The sequence below is a fragment of the Naegleria fowleri genome (assembly GCF_008403515.1).
Source record: "Naegleria fowleri strain ATCC 30894 chromosome Unknown tig22, whole genome shotgun sequence".
NCBI classification, from domain to species: Eukaryota; Heterolobosea; class Eutetramitea; order Acrasida; family Naegleriidae; genus Naegleria; species Naegleria fowleri.
The window spans coordinates 568797-589133 of NW_025407954.1; the positions used below are offsets into that span (position 1 = coordinate 568797).

The following is a 20337-nucleotide window of genomic DNA, read 5'->3' on the forward strand; positions in this document are numbered from 1 at the left end:
TGTTCCAAATTCATTCCAAGCGGTAAATGAATTCAAAAAAAATGAATTACGTAAAAGGACTCTTTTCCAAGAAGAACCAAGAAGAGGTTCATCAAGAAGATGATGAATCCGACGCCAATGAAAGCCCACAGGAAGAACAAGAACAGGAACAAGTGAAGAAGAGAGTGAAGAATTTTCCACCATGCTATCCTATTGTATATCATAGTTTTTCTGCTTGCGGAAAGAAGAAGTATTTGGCATTTATGGGATTGGTAAGTGATCGGGAGATGTGAATGATGATCGGATGGCGGTTTGAAATGAGAAAATTGTATCTTCTTTTCATTTGTTGTCTGTGAACGTTGCGTTATGTCATCCACACGAATTATTATTATTTTTCTAAAATTGAAAATCCTAAAAATTAGATTGCGTATTTTGCCTATATTTTACTAACGCTTTTCAACGCTGCAGGGTTGATTATTGGACTTGTATCAAGCAAGCTTAGTGATTACATTGGAGGTATTGCTATTGCTGGAGCTATTGCTCTGTTCTTTCCAGTCATTGGATTTTTTGCTCAATATTGGCTTCATTATGGAGCTTGTTCTCACAAGAACTCTGCTAGGTAGGTGAATTGTGTGGTATGATTCATCAAATTTTACTGAGACATGCCCATTAGATATGTTTTGGCCTTTATTTCCTACATTGTTGGCATTCTGTTTTCATTGTTTATGGCAATTGGAGTTCCATCAGCTGGTGGATGCGGACTTGTGAGTGCTCTGTGGCTACTAACAAAGATCGGTGACACTTTTTCCGTAGTCTTTAGCTTTGTGATGGCTGCTGCTTGGGCCTTGAATGGTACGTTTTCAAGCAATGATAGTTTAACTTGACAAACAATTTTCTGCATTGATAGTTGTCTATCAAATCATCATTGTCATCTTGTTGTACAGACATTTCAACGAGGAAGGTTCATCTATTGGTCGTGCCAAAGATCAAATTGTTGCCTTCTTTGCAAGAAGATCACTTTCTAATGCTGTTTCAGGAGTTGTTGGAAATTAATTGAACGAGTTTCTTCTTATTGAAATTTGTGTGAAAGGTGAGCATAAACTCCTTTCACACAACAATGTCATCTTTATTAAATTACTTTAATTTCATTGTCCTTATTGGCTCTTTTCCTTTGGTGGAGCCAAAACCTTCTTTCTTTGCGTAAACATGTACAAGTACAATTGTGGGAATCCAGGCAAATAAGAAAGCATGACAATCCAAACAAAAATGTAGGAATCGAAAGACATGTTATATGGATTTGGCATTTCCAAGCTGTATGGGCGATTCTCACGAACATACTTCAATCTGAAGTAGGTCAAAGCCAATTCACTAGAGACACCCAATGGGTACAACACAATAAATGTAGTATAACGCAACCAAACAATAATATATGGGCAAATGTCATAGAGCTTGAGAGCATAGAAACTGTAACGAATAACTTCGGTAACACACCAAGCAACCAAAAGTGAAGTGATAAACATGGCCTCGGTCTCGGTATATTTCACTCGATGTTCAAGATTGAGAGAGAACCAAACAACAAACAAGCGAGAAAAGACTTGCATCAAAGTTGTGAAAATTGGAGATGAAACCAATCCGAGCATGGAGTGAACAATCTCCAAAACAGCCAAAGTTTGGAACAATTGTAAAGGCTTTTCAATTTTTGGATACAAATCTACATTCTTTTTTCCTTCCACATGATGCATAGCAGTTAAATAGAGAATATATCCCCATCCTCCGCACAAAACAGCGTTATAAAGGAAAAGATAAGCCTTGCCGATTGGACCTGGACCTTTTCTTGGTGTTGTGGTTGCTGATGATGATGAAGAGGACATTTTTTGTTTCGGAAATTTGAAAATTCAGAATTTTGAATTTCACTCCCAAGAAATAGAGTCACTGAGGGATCAGGGATCAGTGTTGGAGTCCTATGACCGAATGGAATAGGATGATCTGTTAAATCCTATTGTTTATATTCTTCATCATCATTCTTGTTGGAATCATTGGGATGGAGATTTGTTTCAGAAACAAAAAAATAATTTTCAAAAACATCAATCATTGATTGGTTCTCTCTGAGAAATTTTGTGGCCTTTTTCTCTCTCTCATACAGCCGTTTGTAAAATACGTACATCATCATTAATTCTACTGTATGCGTTATAATATTGTTGAGAAAATTGCGAAACAAATTTAATATTTATCCAACAAGAAGAACAAGGACTTATAAATAATATAAATAACAACAACAACAATTCAATGATATTATTTTCAGCCTAACAAAATGCAATCATCATCATCCGAAGAATCATCAAAAGAAGAAATTCCACCATCATCTTCATCAACACCACCATCCAATCCAACCGAGCTAACCATGGACAATTCTCGGAATCATGTTGAAAATTCCATGACGATGGACTCTCAACCCGTGTGTGGCTCTTATGATGGCTCAGAGTCGTCTTCCTCAACAGCATCAACGAGTCCATTAGCTTCACAGGTTTTATCTTCCGTAGAGAATATTAATAATGACAAACAACAATTAATTCCAGGAACAAACGGAATGACAAGTAACGCTCATTCTACGACCTCACTAGCTACAACCTCTCATTCAAGTGTTCTTTCTTCAATAACGCCCACTCATCAACCCAGAAAGATGAATGATCTCGTAACTCCGTTGAATAATTTATCGGATTCACCAATGTCATCCTCTCTTATCATGCCGGATAATACGCAAAAGACCACAAAGACGTCCTTCAAGTTTTTCTTAAAACCCAAACAGCGTAGTTTGAGACACTTAAGAGCAATCCATGTGAGAAATATCCGGAGCAACGATGTTGTGTGTTCATTTGCTAGCGTTTATATCAGAAAGGAAAAAGATGGCTCAGATCTTGAATTATTATTCAGGACTGGAATTTTGGAACAATCAGTTGTAAGTATATTATTATTTGTTGAAATTCATTGATAGATTGCTTATTTGAACATTAGAACCCATCTTGGAATTTTGAATTAAATGTTAATCCTAAATTTTCAGAAGATGATGAAAACGACCCGACAGATACTGAGAGCAAAATTACTGACCTCGTTGTTAAAATATATTCCGTCAAACATTCGTTGCAGAACCAGTCGATATTACATTTGCAAGAGACGACCCATCCAAATATTGACTTGGAAGAGGAATTTATTTGCGAAGAGCATTTTGATTTTAATCATTTGAACTTTGTAGGAGTGACTATGAAAGATTTAATAATTACTGAGCTACCCATTAATTGCATTTTATTAGAGTTTGTTGATGGGGTTTTTATTTCAGAAGACTTGGATGCAGTTCTCAAAAAACATGGTGTGGGTAATGAAAAAATCACGAGAAAGAGTTTTAGAGTTGATCAGTCATCGCACGAAGTCAGTTTGGCAGAGTTGGAACATGCTGTCGAAAAATTATGTGGCACTCAATTGGCCATACAAGAATCTCAACTCACTATTGAAGAGATTCAAGCCAATATTAAGAAAGAGATAGAAAAGAGGCAAAAAATAATTGAAATCACACAACAAATAGCTCTTAGAAAAAGTAGGATAAAAAGATTGAACGCTGTGATTCAACAGACAAAAGAATCGATCGATAAAAGGAAAAACCAACTTGAAGAAAAGAAACGTGATTTGAAGGAGAAGCATCAACAATTACTAGAGTCACAACAAGATTTATTAGAGCAGCGTTTGTCGCTGTCACGAGAGCAAGCAGGTTTTCTTTCTACACAAAAGGAAGAACTATCCATTTTAGAGCAAAAGTTTAGACATAGACAAGCAATGATCGTTCAGCAATTGAGCAGCATTTATATGATTGGCCCTCATCCTCAAAAACAAACCAACGATTTGTATATTAACGGATTGACAATTTGTAGAGGAGAACAACCAAACAATGATGATGAAGCAGCAAGTGCTCTTGGTTTTGTCGCTCATTGCGTTCGTATACTATCAAAGTTATTCCAGATTCCCCTTAAATACCAAATTTACGCGCTATCTTCACGAAGTTTTGTGAGTGAGGAAGGACAAAATGATCAAAATGTTTTGTAAGTGGAATTATGAGTTTGGTGATGTATATAATACTTTATTCTTTCATTTTATGCATAGACTACCATTATTTATGCTTAGAGGAAGCGAGCGAACAAAATTTTACAAAGCTATCATACTTCTCAATCTTAACTTGCAGCATGTAAGTGAAAATATTTAATTCTAAATTTCGCTCTGACCTTGTTGTTGATCAAGATTTTGAAAGTGAAAGGATTTAAGAGACCGATGAAGAGTGAACGCAAATTTGATGTTCTCGACAATCTTCAATTCTTATTCAAGAATCTGCAGAAATAAACAATCATTCCCAAAATCAAACAAACTTCGCATTTTCCTGACACAAGCATATCAAAAGCTTTATAATAAATAATTTGTTGAAAAACGAAGATTTGTGAATTCACCAAAAAAATTGACACCTTGTTGGTCTTCAGAACTGACTGAATCGTCTCTTTCTCGTCGTATTATTTCTCTTTGGTTTTCTAATGCGGATAAAGCAAACCAAAACAGATGAGAATAAGCTTGAAATCGAACCGCCTACCAATGTTGCTACTGTATATCCATTAAAAACATAAACCACTAAAGGGTTAAATAGAGACATGATCAATTGAGGTACCACAATGAAAATGTTCAGAATACCCATAAAAGTACCCTTATTAAAGTCATTGGCAGCTGTTGAGCATATGGTAAAGGGCAGAGTATTCGTGATGGAAAATGGTAAACCAAAACAGGAAATCAGAATTATTGCCCAATATTTGTTTCTGATAAAAAACGTCATCAACAACAGTAAACTCAAAAATACTTGAGAGAAGAATAGCAATGCCTTAGTACCATAGTTTTTAGAGAGTCTTGGAATAAATGGTGATATAAACATGCTCACAATAGAAAAGCCAGCAAGACCAATGGATCCAAATCTGACACCTGTCTCATAAAGTTGATAGGCAGGATGCTGTGGATCAGGATTCCCTCTGAAAACACTTTCTCCAACCCAATCTGTAATATAGACCAGAAATGCAAACCAACCTATCCATGAAAAGAATTGAAATAAGCAGAGTATTTTCATGACTCGCGGTATGTTATAAATATAATCAATGAGTCTTTTGAGTGGATTGGGATGACAGCAAAATCTCTTCAGTCTTTTAGAAAATATCATGTCCTCTTCTTTCAATCGAGAAGCTTCTTTTTTCTTGTTCGTAGGTGTAATTGTGTTTTCTAATGATTCCAGAGTATATTCTTTTGCAAATAGTAGAGTAAAAGTACAGCATAATACAACATTAACAGCTGCAATATAGAAAGCAACTTTCAAATTGACACAATTTTTGTGACAGATTGGGGAGGCATACATGGGTATGAATTGGGAAAAGTCAATCATACTACTACCATAGCCAATAATGTTGCCAAGCCCTACCCAGAAGGTAAAACAAGCATTGGCAATATCTTGCTTGTTCTGTGTTGCAATATCGGCCACAAGAGCTCTGCAGGGACCTTTTGTTCAGTAAAGCACATCATTGCGTCATTTTAGGTGAAATGATTGAAATTATTAAGTGCATACCTTGTAATGTATTATTTGCGATATCTAGTACCCAAAATCCTAATATCGTAAAAGTAAGGGACCAGGGACTATAGTCTGCTGTGTCTCCCAGCACATATCCTATGTCTAAACAGTTTGCAATAAAGCACAGTGACAATATAATAAATATGGCACCTGTCAAAATAAATGGTCTTCTTCTTCCTAGCCTACTTCTACATTTGTCTGACCAAATACCCACAATGGGTTGAACTAAAATTCCTGAAATTGGGCCGCATAGCCACACGATCGTTATCCACAGTTTAGGAAAATTCATTTCTAAAACTAAGGGTGTCAGCTGAGCAATTTGTAAAGACCAACAACACTGAAGAGCACAAAAACACATTGTCACAAAGAATAGTCTCCATGTAGATGCATCTTTTTTGTAGAGTGCTTTTCGTTGTTGATCTTTCCAAAACAATTGTTCAAACTTGAACATTCTTTGAAAATCTTTTTTTTGAGATCGTTGTCTAAAGCAACAACATAATTTTGAAAGCCATGAACTTGCTTCAGGCTTATTGACCTTTTTCGAAATATTCGTATTCGGTATACGTCTAATTTGTGCTCTATTATTACCTGCGTTCTCATCAATGTGTTGATAATTATTATTATTTTTGTAATAATCTTGTGGACTTCCATCCACCAATAAGGCAGCTTCCTCATCTTCATCATCGTGTTCCAAAGGCCCCATTCCAACATTGTTGTCATCAATGTCATAATAAAACCCTGCTTCTCCAGCTCCAATTGCATAATAATTATCATTTCCATCATTGACCACAATGGGTGTATTATTAGGATTCAAATTATTGTCGTCCTCCTCTTCCTCAACATCCTCAAAATAATCACTTGTATGATGTTTATCCTCAAAAGAACTTGTATAAAGTGATCCCATTGGAGGTTGATGTAATCTTGAAGAATGGCCACTATTCGGAGAGAAGGCTTCATTTCTATATGGATTATAAGAAGTAGAAAGATGGGAAGTTTTTGGTTTCGGGTGGATGATATTCCGATTGGGAGTGGTGGATTGGACGGTGATTTGATAGGAATGGGACAAGTTGGTTGAATTGTTGTTATTGTTGTTATTATTACTATTGAAAGGAAAATGGCGTCGTGATGAATTCATTCTCGTGCCAGAATAGCTATGAAAGGTCGGATGGTGGTTGTTGTTGGTGGTGGTGATTGGTGAGATGGGTGGTTCTTCTACTTGTTGGATGGAATAATAGGTTTCGTTGAGTAGGAGCGATGATGATGATTCTCGATTGTTGTTCTTACTTGTTGCTCCATTCATGGAAAAGGTAGTTTCAATATATGGCCAGGATTCGCTGTTGGTTCTTTTAATTATCGCTTGAGTGGTTGTTGTTAGCTGTGGTATTATTGTTGTTGATGAAAAACTGATAATCGTAATAATATGAAAAGCCTGAAAATTCAATTCGGAACAGAAGTTTTAAATTTGATTTCCGCTGCTGCTGTTCATGTAGTTCAACCTGATCATCACAAATGTCAGTATCACTATTAAATTATTAATTAATTATTAATCAATTAATTGATATTATTTCAATAATCTTTCAAAATAACAAAAATTCTCGCTTTGAACTTGTATGAGAAAATTGATTCTTGATGATGGCAATTTGGAACAGCAAACTAAAGGACCAATCAGTTCCTAAAAGAAGATTTTTTGTTTTTTTCAAAAGGTTTGTCTGAGAACAACAATGAAAGCGACTTTTAGCTCAAATGAGATAAAGTTCTAAGCGAGCCGATAATTGACAATGGATCGAATAATTCTTCCTGCCAATTATTGTCCTTTTGGGATCGCTTCTTCTCTCACTGCAAAGAAATGTCAAAAAAATGTCACGTTTATTCCCTGAACATTTCTTTGAGAAGACGAAACGAAATTCCAATCTGCAGTTAGAGGCTGTGAGAAATCCATCCTTGCCATCGTCACATTCTTCCAAACCAAGTATTTCATCACACTATATTTCAATTCCAAAACAAACAGAAAATTCTGTTATTCCTTTTAACATTCATGGACAGGGATGTGTGATTCTTGATCCGGGAACAGAAAATATCAAGACAGGGCTAGCAGGTAATGATTTACCGCAATTTATTATTCCAACAATTATTGCAAAACATTCAAAATATTCTCAACATAATGCCTATGGATCGGATGCTTTGAAATTACAGAATGAAATTTCACACAATCATCATCATCCTGTTGGAAATTACAAGTCTAATAGCAAATCCTCTCGTCATCATGATTTTTCACTGTGTACTCCAATGGGTTATCAAAGTCAAGCATCCACGACTGGTTCTTCAAATTACACCTATTTAAATCCAGTAGAGAGAGGAGTAATTATATCACTCGATGAAATGGAAAATATGTATTCGTATATTTTCAAAAATTTACTTAGAGTTAAGAGTCAAGAGAATGGTATTTTGTTCAATGAGAATATTTCCCTGTATCATTTATTGGAATCGAGTCGAGAAGTTGAGAAATATAGAGAACGAATGACTGAATTGTTTTTTGAAAAATTTCAAATTCCATTTCTTTATGTGGCAATACCTCAAGTCATGAGTTTGTATTCAGTTGGAAAAACAACTGGATTTTGTGTGGATTTTGGTCATGCAACGACTAGTGGATTGGCTGTTATTGATGGTGTGGCAAATTTTGTACATGAGGATTCTCAAAAACCAACACACTTTTATTTACCTTTTGGAGGTAGGTTCAACATATTGGAGATGTAGAGATTCTATTGGAATTAATTGATCCATTTGTGTTGGAATTCCTATCAATGGATGTGACGAATATTTGTAGGTGGAGAAGTTACAGAACATTTAATCAAACTCTTACAAGAAAATTCACAAAATCAATCCATCAAAATTAGTACAAGTGTCGAACGAGAATGTGTGAATGATGTCAAGAAACTTTTATGTTATATTGCAATAGATTATTCAAAGGAATTTTCAAAATTTGAGAAAAACGAATCAGAGAGCACCACGACCTTTCAGTTACCAGATGGAAAAATTCTTCACATTGGAAGAGAGAAATTCGTCTCGTGTGAAATTTATTTCCAACCCAGTTTGGTGACTCTCTCGAATCTGAGTCATTCTCCTGTTAAGAGAGGACGTTCTGCATCGATTAAGAAACTTGCTCTTAATACAACACATCCATCGAACAACTCTTCTTTAGCAAGTAATTGGAAAGGTGTTCACGAATTGATACACGATTCCATTTCTCAATTCAATTCTGACACCAATATTCAAGAACAATTAATTGGAAACATTGTACTGAGTGGAAGTTCAAGTTTATTCAATGGAATCGAAGGAAGAATGTTGCGAGATCTCAAACGACAATTAGCTCTCCACAAGAACATTCAATTATCTCAAACCAAAGTCAAAGTTTCATCATGTTCCAATCATGATTCACATCACCACGAATCCAAGACCAATCCCATTTCCAAAGATCAACACCAATCTCTACGAGCTGAATGCAGTTCCTTCATTGGATCCTCCATTTTGGCTTCATTTCAAGACTTTGTTCATTTTGATCGAGCGGATGCTGGCGAGAGTAGTTTTGCCTCAAGTTTTGCCATGACAAGACATGTCTTTCAAGAGGAAGGAGCATCAGCCATTCACAAATACTACAACGCATGTTAATTGAATGACCTCGGCTGTGGCCACATTGTTTTCATGAATTGAATGATAGCGTGAATGATAAGAAGATATTGAGGTGAGCTCACAACTAGTGTGCTCTTATCTAACTCGAACAGGGTGATATTCATTCTGTGGTGAATAAATTATTGAATATTAAACATGCAAACACGCCAAGGATTCAATTGAAACACTTTTCATACGTCAATTCTTCGAGAATCAACATCATCGTCCCATTAAACACATCAAAATCATCAAAAAAGAAAAATGACAGTGCTGCCACATGACTACTCACTTCCGCACACCAAGAAGGTGAATTTGGAAAAGTTACAACCTTCGTATGTGTCGGGTACTTCCAAGGAGGCCTATAACATGACAAAGGAAAATTTGAAGGAAGCGACGAGAGCGCGAGATCATGTGATTATGGCCATGAGCAAAGCAAAGCCTTATCAGGTGGTTGTGGCTGTAGGTTTTAGTTATTGAAATACAGTAATTTTACAATAATTATAATTACAATAATAATCATTGATGAATCTGATGATGATGATGGTGTAATAACATGGTGATGATTTTTGGATTCGGATGTGTTTGTTTAACTCATCACCATTCGTTTTGGTGATACAAATTATTATTCTGATGATACAACTCCTATCGGAACGAATGGAAACGAATCATTTGGATACTATTGAAATTGTTTGATTGTTATTTGTGATGTCGTCATCAAATAGGCCATTGAAAAGTATTTGCCATATCTCACGGGTATTTTACATGCCACCGAGAACGAACAACTCAAATCTCAAAAAGAACTGAAAGACAAGGATGCTGTCCTTTTCGAATGGACCAGTGGGATATTAGGAGAGGAAAATAAGTCATTCATGAAATCGAAAAAGTATTTTACTTCCAGACTCATTACTTTTGAAGTGATCATGATCGTATATACTTATGGATTTGCATTATGTAATTTAGCATCAGAGAAAATCAAACAAACAACAAATTTATTAGACAACAATTCTATCATTGAAATATATCAAGATGCGGCACTGTTTCTCCGAAAAGCATGGGGGGTTTTTAATTATTTAGCGACTAATGGACTTGTCAACTATGTCAGCGGACAAGATAGTTCTCATTTGCAACAAATATCTGCAACATCTTCAAATGGATCCTCACCAGTTCCTAGTCCAGTTAATTCCTCATACTCTCCAATTTTCCCAACCATCCACACAAAATTATCCTTTCCAAAATCTTCATTTCCTCTTCTTCCTGAACTGGACGTTTTATGTGCTAAAGGCCTCATGGAATATGCGCAAGGAGTTGGTCAAGTAATTGCAATTCATACCGCCATAGCAACTGGCAAGTCCTCTGGAATGATTGCAAGATTAAGTGTCTCAGTGTACAAAACTTTTGATCATGCCCAGCAGAGCTTTATGACATTGGATACCAAGTTGAAAAATCAGAACGATAAGAGCACGACAACAGGTTTAGAAAATATGGGAAGTATTTTAGATACAGAGCTACGATTAATTTGTGCACAATACCGCATTTTGTACAGAGGAATTACATTATATTACCTCGCACTTGACGCAAATCAGAATGGGTAAGTAATAGAAAAGTCATTCAGAGATTTATGTATTTACTTTATGATTAGCAAGAGCGGTATTTCCGTCTGTTATATAGTGAACGCCAATAAGCAATTAGAAGAAATGGATGTTTTTGTAAGTTTTCTCAATTCAGCATTTTCTATTCATCATTTCATTAGGATGAAATTTCCAAGAGTAATCCTTTCATGAATGAAACACGAAGAATTTTTGCAGAGTCTAAAAAACTGGAAACAAGGTACGAGAAAGAAAACAGACTTGTCTATAGAGAGACTGTCCCTGATATTTCCAACTTGGAGATTCCACAAGGCATTTGTGTTTTGAAAATGATTGAGTTCAAGCTCTCAACAGCGTTTATTGTAATATAAAGAATAATTTATTTCACACTTGCCAGTTGTCACAATATTCAGCAAAATTCAACAAAAAATTTCGAGTCATCACCAAATGGCATTCCGTATTCACACCTTCTCTCGTGCTGCTTGGCAATTCTACACTGAAATGCTGCAACAACATCCTGTCAAGACGAAAGGACTTACATGTGGATTCTGTACCGTCATTGGAGACTTTTTCACACAAGACCGATTACGAACAAAATTTCAACACCTGATGCCGGAGAACACTTCCGACGCTGACAACAACAAAACTTCTTCTCACTCCTTCTCTCGATCTATCAAACTCTTCCTCTATGGTACTCTATTATTGGGCCCATCTTTACATTATTGGTTTCGAACGTTGGATAAATTATTGCCTTCCAGTGGCTGCCACAAGGTAATCTTTCAACAAGGAACAAGATCATCATTATGGAAAAATTATTTCAATAGCTCTAGATTGGTGTGGAGTGCAAAAAGAGTCCTTGTTGAACAAGCAAGCTATTCACTCTTTGTGACTTCCATGTACTTGTTCACAATGGGCAGTTTGGATTATATTTGGAATGAGGAAACATTTGTCCAGTGGCACAGAACAGAATACACGAATTATCAAGAAATGATTGCAAACAAATTCAATGACGATTTTCAGTCCACACATTTTCATGTGATGAAATATTTTCCAATTTCCAATTTTGTGAATTTTTTAGGTAAGATTTGACACGAATACATGTTTCAAAAATTTCATGAATTTGGATTAGTAATTCCACCATTGTACAGAGGACTATTTATTAATTTGATGGGAGTATTTTATAACGTTGGACATTGGATGTTTGATGACAAGACGAATATTGCTCTGGATACTGAAGGAGAATCTTCACCATTCGATTCATTTGTGTTAAAAACATTACCTCAGGATGAAATAATGAAAGATGAAGAAGAAAGTTGTTAAAAGCTTTAAGATTATGAAACTTGTGCCCAAAGACAAGCTATTTGATACGACGTGAACTTAATTTCGGGTGGAGTATTTTGGAATTTCTCGATCATACCTGTGTTTGGAATTTCTATTCATTTGATTGTGCTGGAATTATATTACTAATGTTCTGAAAGTGTCTCGAATTGATTTTACAGCAAGCACTTTTCGATGATTAACTCACAACCAACAATTTTAGTGACAGCATTTTAATAAATATAATATCATGTCATTAAGGTTTCGCGAGAATGAAAAATTTGACTTCCCAAGACCCACCTTGAATTTATTGGGATCAACTCTTCGTTGTACCCATCAACGCTCCATTAAAAAACATTCAAATGTCAACAACTCGCAAAAGAAGTCCTTATTAGGCAGTGAAAGCAACAAATTCATGCAAAATGTTTAAACGAAAGCAAGGTAAATTATTTAGTGGATCCACAATATTGTTAATAAGATCCTGCTGGCATCAAGTGAAAAATTGATCTTGTAGGGATCTACCGAATAAATCAATCAATTCCCAAACAAAAAGGTCGTTGAAGTTTTTTGCCAAAGTAAATGACAAGTGACACTTTTTCTAAAACAAAAAAATACACCATGCTCCAATATAATGATTCATCCTCACCACCATCAGCACACGATCATCACAGTGCTTCATCCTCTCAACAACTCCAAGTATCATCCACAGTTGTGGACTTGAACACTCCAACCATTAACATTCCTTACGACTCTTTGATTCATGAAGATGATGACGACCACAATAATGGTGAAGAGAACCATCATCATCACTCGACAACTCCTCACGACTTTATCAAACAACAACAACAACTTTTTGATGAATCATCAACGAATGATAGTGCTTTGACAAGTTCATCCAATCATCATCACGATCTTGAACCACACGATGATGAATCTACGACATCATCCATGGTGAATATGGACCTATCATCATCTTCAACAACAATGGTTTCATCACCATGCTCTCAAAGAATTGATTCTCCCAATTCCACTACTACTTGTAGTAGTAACAACATCATGATGACGACGACTCTTCCAACCACAACCACAACAACCACCACCACCACAACAACTCATTCACATTCATCGTTATCCAATTCCTCCTCATCAACGGCTGCCTTGTTTAACACTTATAAACAATCAAGAGCAAACAGTCGAGCTGCGAGACATTCAAGTCTGATCAATAATGGAATTGTGTTGGCGAATGAAAGGAATGGTCACTCCACGAGTGTCGGAACGGTGGTGGAAGGTTCCTCCACCTCGATCGCAACGACCAGCTCAACTACAAATTCTGATCTGGTGGTGACGATTCCTACTTCTCCAACAGGTGGTGGCAGTGTCGTCAATAATGGAATTTCATTTGTAAATAATGCCTCTTCCTCCTCCTCGACAAGTGGTCAACTCAAGAATGTGAAACATACTCCAGAAAATGATTACAAGTATTTTGAAGAAAATGTTCCAAATCAGAGCACAATTCTCGATCATAATGGACAAGAATATTGTAAACTTTCGGAAACGTTGCACATTGATGTTGAAAAATCAAAGACGGTCAACAAGTTCTTTATTGAAAAGAGAGATGACAATGCCATTCAGGATTTATTTGCAAAGAATTGTTTGCATTTATATAATGGTGAATTCACAGTGTTAAAACATGATGAAAAAGAGAGTGTGAATGTTTTGCCACAAAATGCTGATGTAAGTTGTTTTTAGACCCGTTTTGGATATATTTGGATAAAATATTCCCATTTGGATGCTAACCGATGTGACACCAAACCATCCTCGTACACGCAGACTACGAATTTACTCTACTACGAACAAGCAAGAGATGTTTTTGAATTTGTCACTCGTAGAATGACATACCATCCAAATGACTTTATGGAAGAGTAAGTAGAATTTTAAATCACAATACTGGAGGTTGAGATCACACATGAACTTTGAAAACAGTCAATTGAACATACTCACTAAATTTTATCGATTCCGTTTGGAAGCTGGTGAACTCGAGCCCTATTTTCTTTCATTGGAACTTGTTAATGCAAAAACTAAAGCCAAATTGAGTGAAAGGTTTTATTTCCACATGATTTCACACCAAATGGTCAATGGTTTTTATGATGAATTGGATGTTAAAAAACAGTTACAAAAACAATTGGATCAACAACCAAAAGCATTATTCTCCTTGTCACATGTTTTGAAAGGAGAACAACTTTGTGATATTTATGCTGTGATTTTCGTGTACAAAACATTACAAGGAGCAACTTCAGAACACATTCTCAAACAACATCACGCCGGAAGAAAGAATCATACTCTTGTCAGAGATACCCAATCCGAGTGTCAACAATCACAACCAACTCCTCTCGATGACTTTCAAGGTTTAAAGGTTCACAAAGAACCATTTTTATTTTCGTTCTGTCCTGTCAAAGAAAACGGTATTCATGCCTTCAAATACTTTTTACCAATAGATGTACTCTTTCAACACATTACTCCACAAATTGCTGTAGAGACAGAAAGTGGAGAAGCCACAGTGAGTTCAAAACGACAGGCCTCATACGTGGACGCATTGTGTGAAATTATTAGCCAACACACTGAAAATGTTCTCTCCTTTCACACACCACACTCGAGTCGTGAATGTAGCGACCTCAAAGAATTGCTTCAAACAGAAACAGATGTCATGAGAAGAAATCTGAAAAAACTCAAGGCCGTTCCTGGATATCTAGTGTTTGAAACTTACAAATTTAATCCAAAAAAGTTTGAGAGCGATCCTATTGAACGACTGCTCTTGTTCGGATCTGAACTAGAAAAACCACTGTTCACCACAAGTTCTTTGATTTCTCTTGAGGAAGTCATTCAAAAAGTTCAGTTGAGAAACATGTCCATTCTCAATCCAAAGGATCCTCAACAAGAAAAGGAGCTTCAAAAATGTTGCGCCTCACTCGAAAATTTGAATTATCAATCATACAGAATCGAAGAATTGCATGAAAAGCTTCCAAAATTCCCTCACTTTGATTTTTCGCATCTACTTTATGTTTCTCCCGTTTCATTGAATATTGACAAATTTAAAGTTGAAAATCTGTCATCTTTGGATGCTGACATGGCGCTTTTAGAGAGTCTGTCGATCAAAAAGTTCAAAGCTAAGAATGCACTTGTGAAAATTGAATACATGGAAGCCATTGGAAAACCAGCTCCAAGAATTATTTCTCCAGTTGGACAATCCTTAGTTTCGGAAATTTATTGCAACGTGCTGTATGATTGTGATAACGTTATTCGATTTATTGATGAAATCAAAATTGCACTGCCTCTTCCAATTGAAAAGGAGAACCATTTGGTGATTTCTTTATATCATCTAGTCATTGAAAAACAAGGTCAAAAGAGAAAGAAAACACTTGGAAATGATGGACAAGTTCCAAAAATTTGTTTTGGATACTCCGTTCTCACCATCAAAGATATTGTAGACAATCACTGCTCAAAGATGACAGATTTCACATACACATATTCACTTCCCATCTATCAAAAACTGACTGGAAATTATCTCTCGGATGCCAAACGATTGAGTGTCAATATGAATGCTGGAAGCTCCAATCAATTAATATCACTCGAGAATAAGCGTCACGACCCTAAAAAAATATCCTTCTTGTGTAACGCTCGAGTATGCTCCACGATTTATCCCAATGAGAAATTACTTCTTCAATTCTTTGCCGATTGTGCACCATTCATTAGTATCATTAAGGATGGATCAACAGGACAAGTGAAAGAGCTCACACGAGCTGTTAAGGATTGTCGGAGATCGATTGAAAATTTAATGAAAGTTCCCTTCTCGAAAATTGTGAGTCACTTCACACTCATTATGGATATGCTATTGAGCGTGATGTGTCGAATTCCTGATGTGTTACATTCATTTGTTACGGAGGCTGAACATTTGCAAGAAACATTACGATCGAGTGCGTTGTTTGGAGAATCGACCATGAATATTGCTGTCAGTGGAGGATCTTCTTCTACAGAAGATGAAATGTTGAGATCCATCTCGGCTCGTTTCGGAATGGAACCTCCTCTTTCTAGCTCAGCTTCCTCAAGCTCAGGGGCAGGTGATCGTAGATCAATATTGAAGAGTTCAATTTTAGCAGCTAAGAGAAAATCGTTCACAAATAATTCATCATCATCGCCTAATTCCACTCCTTCTCCTGAAAACAAGGACATGAAGGAACCTAAATCAACACTCCAAAAGAGATTTTCCTTTAAGAATATTTTGAAAAGAAAATCAAAAGAAGTAGATACTGGTATCACTCCGTCACCACAACAATCACAAAATGAAGTTGTCAAATGTGTTGCACAACCTGGAGAGGAAGGATTTAATTTATTGGAATATTTGAAAGCTCAGCAAGAACAAGAACAATACAACAACTCTACTCAACAAGACATCAGTCACACATCATCCTCTCTGTTTGACCAAAAGCAGAACCAAGCCAAGAATGACAAAGTGAAGAGAAGAATGTCACTCACAGATCGATTGTTTAATCGACACAAATCAACAGATGGTGCCACAGCTGGATCACCCATTGAAAGTTCACCTCCAATCACTGCTGCTGACAGTAGCACTACAAGAAAGAGCATTACATTTACCACTTCAACTTTAAGCGCCTCTAGGGAAAGCCAAAATCAAGGAGATCTTTTCGATTTCCTTGGAGTTTCAAATGTGCTTTTTGATTTGCAAAAAACAGTCTTCCAAGTAATTGTCTCCATGTTAAAAGGAGCAGCCGTTATTACCGATTGTGCAGATCGATCTAACAAGCTTCTCAATACCTATGTGAACTATGTGTTCAAGGACATTGTCATGACTCAATCTCCAGTTTATGTCAATTTAATTGAACTATTCACAGATGTACTTGGAAAGGCTGATGATTCTCTCACAGTTTCAGTTCCAACGGATGACGAGGGCCTGCCTTCACATATTTATCAATCTGAAGGTTCAGGAAGGCGTGCTGGAAGTGGAATCCTCCGAAAATCCATTCAAGACATGTTTGGAAACACTAAGAGAAGCAGTTTGAATAATGATACAGACAAATCTGCATCAACATCACAAAACAATAGAAGTAGCTACTCTATGAATATGAGTTTGTTTGCCATTGGTTCAGCTCCTGTTTATTATGAAAGTCTTAATTATTCATGGTTCTTCTTGGATTTAATTCTCAAGTCTTATTTATTGTGTCAGAGAGAAAAGACAGCCAGTAGATCGCACATGAGTGAAGTTCAATATAATTTGTTATCTGAAAGAGAACGAGAAGCGTTAATCAATGATCATGGATACAAATTTTCATTACTTTTGAAGGAACTTATTGGTGTTCTTGCCGAGAAAGCAGTATTTTATAAGGATGATTTTGCAAACTTCTTTGTTGCTTCTCAAATTAATAATCAATTGGCATTCTTCTTTAGAGATTTATTAGGTTGTGGAGAAATGAAATCAGAATTGGTGTTTGATTTGATGGAAATTTATTTCCGAGAATTTGTGGTTAAAAAGACTGTCACCATTAACACTATCAAATTAGGAATTGACTTTTTACAAATTCTTTGTGACTTTCCTCAATTTATGAAGCTCAACTTTGCAAATTATCATCCAAAAGAGTACATTCACCATGAGTCCATTTTGTGTCCTCCATTCAAGTTGTTGACAAATATTTTGAGAGATTGTGTGACAAAATTTAAATCTGAAATTGATGTTCACAACAGCGCTGTGAAGGTCTTGAGGTATATTCTTACCAAAGAGGAATGTTTATATTTATCTCAAGAAAATGCATCCAAAGAGAGACTTCAACTTCTCGCAAGAATATTCTTCCCTTATGTGGTAATGGTTCTCGAAAATTTGAATTCAATGGAGACAATTCCAGAAATGACATTGAAACAACACTTGAAATGTTGTTTATGGATTCTTTCCAACTTAAACTCTTCCTTCTTTACAGAATGGATGAAAAGCTCTGACAAACTCGATGCCTTTATCAAACTCTTGGCATTCTACATTGATCAATTTGAATTGAGAGGTAGAAACAAATTTGAGATGAATAGCTTTAAATGTTTTCAAGACATTTTTAGTCTAGTGAATGACCTTGCTCATCCTAGAGTTTCACAAATTATCGCCAACCATTCTGACAATTTGAAATTATTTGAACCAACTCACAAAGATTTGTCTTCGTTTATAAAGTTGGATATTCGAGATTCTGAAGGCGCAAAATATCACACAGATACCAATCTTGGTGATAAGCAATTCATCGAATACATGATGTTCATTATTGCAAGAATGTTGCAACAATTCTCGCTTGGAAATCAAAAGAAAGTGGCTCTAGAATTGACTTCAACATCTGTGGAAATTGTGACAAATTACGTTCAAGAATTTACCTCTATTTTTAGAGCAAACTCAAATAATACTTATTGGAAATGGCTTTATGGAGCTCTTTTACTTGGAAAGGAATTTTCTGCATCAACATTAGAATCTTTTCTTTCTGGAAACGATTCCACAAATGACAATTCTATTTCTAATTCCTTGATGAATGTATTAGAGAAGGTTTATGAATCAGATATCATCACTATTCATAAATTATCGAAATTATTTGACGAAGCGACGGATGCAGAAAATGAAATCATTCTCGATGAGGAAAACAAAATTAAGGCCAGTACTCTCAATCGATTGGTTGCCAGAGTTTGTGATCAAAATATTAGTGAAGATTCCAATTTCACAAATACTTTCCTTGTCACATACAGATCCTTCTGTACTCCTGAAACATTGTTGACATTAATGATGAGCTATTTTGAATATCACATGCTTCCTCTCATTAATCAAGATATCAACAAGAAGATGGCAAGTCTTGTACTTCGAATGTTAAACACGATTAGAGTGTGGGTTCAAGATCACAGCTATGATTTCAATAATCATTTGAATGCCTCCATGATGAACTTTATTTATCGACAAGTAGGAAGATTGTGCCAAATGGAAAAACAATCTAGTTCTGGTTACATTAGTATTGCCAACAAGATTAAGGAAAGAATTGAAGCAAATTTAATTAACAATGGAGAATCAAGAGAGAAACTTGAAAAAATGTTCAGTAGAGAACGAGCTCAACCTCGATATCCATCGAAATGGAGTGAAGCAGATGAAAAGAAACCATTCAACATCAAACAATGGGAACCAAGTGAAATTGCTAAACAAATTACTCTTTTAGAAAGTAATATTTTCACAGCCATTGAACCAAAAGAATTCTTTGGACTTGGTTGGACCAAGAAGGATAAGATGACACGTGCTCCAAATATTTCACATCTCACCGAACAATTTAACAACTTGAGTACATTTGTTGCATCGGATATTGTTTGTGAAGAGAACATTAAGAAGCGAGTGAGAAAAGTGAAACAATGGATCAATGTTGCTTGGGAATGCAAAAATTTAAATAATTTGAATGGTTGCAATTCGATTGTGAGTGCCTTCAACAATGCTGGCATTCATAGACTTAAAAAGACATGGGAAGCTATTCCTAAGAGAGACATTGAAAGTGAACGATTGAAGCAATTGAACGAATTGGTGTCCATGACCAGTTCCTATAAAAATATGAGAGATCATATGTCAAGAAGTGGAGAAGGGTTACCTTATATTGGAGTTTATTTAACAGACATGGTATTTATTGAAGATGGTAATAAGGATTACATAACCAAGGAAGGATCTGATTTGCAATTGATTAATTTTGCCAAGAGAAGAAAAATTGCTGAAGTCATTCAACGAATTAAGACACAACAACAAACTTTGTATGATTTCATACCAATTCCTTTCCTACAGAAAACATTTGATTTCAGTAACATGTTAGAAAGTGAGAGATCGCAATTATTGCTACCTGATGACGTAATTTGGAGTAAATCCTTGATGATTGAACCAAGAGAACAAAAGCAATAAAAGATGATTAATTTTAAATCTATTTTAAATAAAAAATTTTAAGATGAAAAACAAGCACATTCAACAATTGTTGAATCTTAAATACCATTGGTTCCAATTAAAGCATAGTTCAATAATATTTCTGTACTCATAGGATCCTTGGTGAGTCTAATAATTTCTACCTCTGGATGATCATGAGTGACATGAGAAAGTAG

General features: G+C 35.8%; 7 protein-coding genes across 7 annotated transcripts; 5 read left to right on the forward strand and 2 right to left on the reverse strand.

Annotated features, from left to right (window-relative positions):
* Positions 1-41: 41 nt before the first annotated feature.
* Positions 42-1032, forward strand: FDP41_001160 (uncharacterized protein; the record flags this gene model as incomplete). The annotated part of the gene is made up of 4 exons (XM_044702026.1): positions 42-251; positions 402-598; positions 653-831; positions 887-1032. 4 exons carry the CDS (start codon positions 42-44, stop codon positions 1030-1032), a joined length of 732 nt encoding a protein of 243 aa, XP_044564720.1.
* Positions 1033-1133: 101 nt separating this feature from the next.
* FDP41_001161 (uncharacterized protein) lies at positions 1134-1850 on the reverse strand (the record flags this gene model as incomplete). The annotated part of the gene is made up of 1 exon (XM_044702037.1): positions 1134-1850. One exon carries the CDS (start codon positions 1848-1850, stop codon positions 1134-1136), a length of 717 nt encoding a protein of 238 aa, XP_044564721.1.
* A 440-nt stretch (positions 1851-2290) lies between these two features.
* On the forward strand, positions 2291-4362 carry FDP41_001162 (uncharacterized protein; the record flags this gene model as incomplete). Its single annotated transcript, XM_044702048.1, has 4 exons — positions 2291-2935; positions 2992-4067; positions 4129-4210; positions 4264-4362. The coding sequence occupies 4 exons, from the start codon at positions 2291-2293 to the stop codon at positions 4360-4362; spliced, it is 1902 nt and encodes a 633-aa protein (XP_044564722.1).
* Positions 4363-4492: 130 nt separating this feature from the next.
* FDP41_001163 (uncharacterized protein) lies at positions 4493-6917 on the reverse strand (the record flags this gene model as incomplete). Its single annotated transcript, XM_044702059.1, has 2 exons — positions 4493-5547; positions 5615-6917. The coding sequence occupies 2 exons, from the start codon at positions 6915-6917 to the stop codon at positions 4493-4495; spliced, it is 2358 nt and encodes a 785-aa protein (XP_044564723.1).
* A 557-nt stretch (positions 6918-7474) lies between these two features.
* Positions 7475-9283, forward strand: FDP41_001164 (uncharacterized protein; the record flags this gene model as incomplete). Its single annotated transcript, XM_044702070.1, has 2 exons — positions 7475-8345; positions 8442-9283. 2 exons carry the CDS (start codon positions 7475-7477, stop codon positions 9281-9283), a joined length of 1713 nt encoding a protein of 570 aa, XP_044564724.1.
* A 261-nt stretch (positions 9284-9544) lies between these two features.
* On the forward strand, positions 9545-12189 carry FDP41_001165 (uncharacterized protein; the record flags this gene model as incomplete). The annotated part of the gene is made up of 6 exons (XM_044702081.1): positions 9545-9742; positions 10006-10871; positions 10923-10989; positions 11034-11110; positions 11283-11947; positions 11999-12189. 6 exons carry the CDS (start codon positions 9545-9547, stop codon positions 12187-12189), a joined length of 2064 nt encoding a protein of 687 aa, XP_044564725.1.
* A 615-nt stretch (positions 12190-12804) lies between these two features.
* Positions 12805-20143, forward strand: FDP41_001166 (uncharacterized protein; the record flags this gene model as incomplete). Its single annotated transcript, XM_044702092.1, has 3 exons — positions 12805-13920; positions 14017-14108; positions 14170-20143. The coding sequence occupies 3 exons, from the start codon at positions 12805-12807 to the stop codon at positions 20141-20143; spliced, it is 7182 nt and encodes a 2393-aa protein (XP_044564726.1).
* Between the last annotated feature and the right edge of the window lie 194 nt (positions 20144-20337).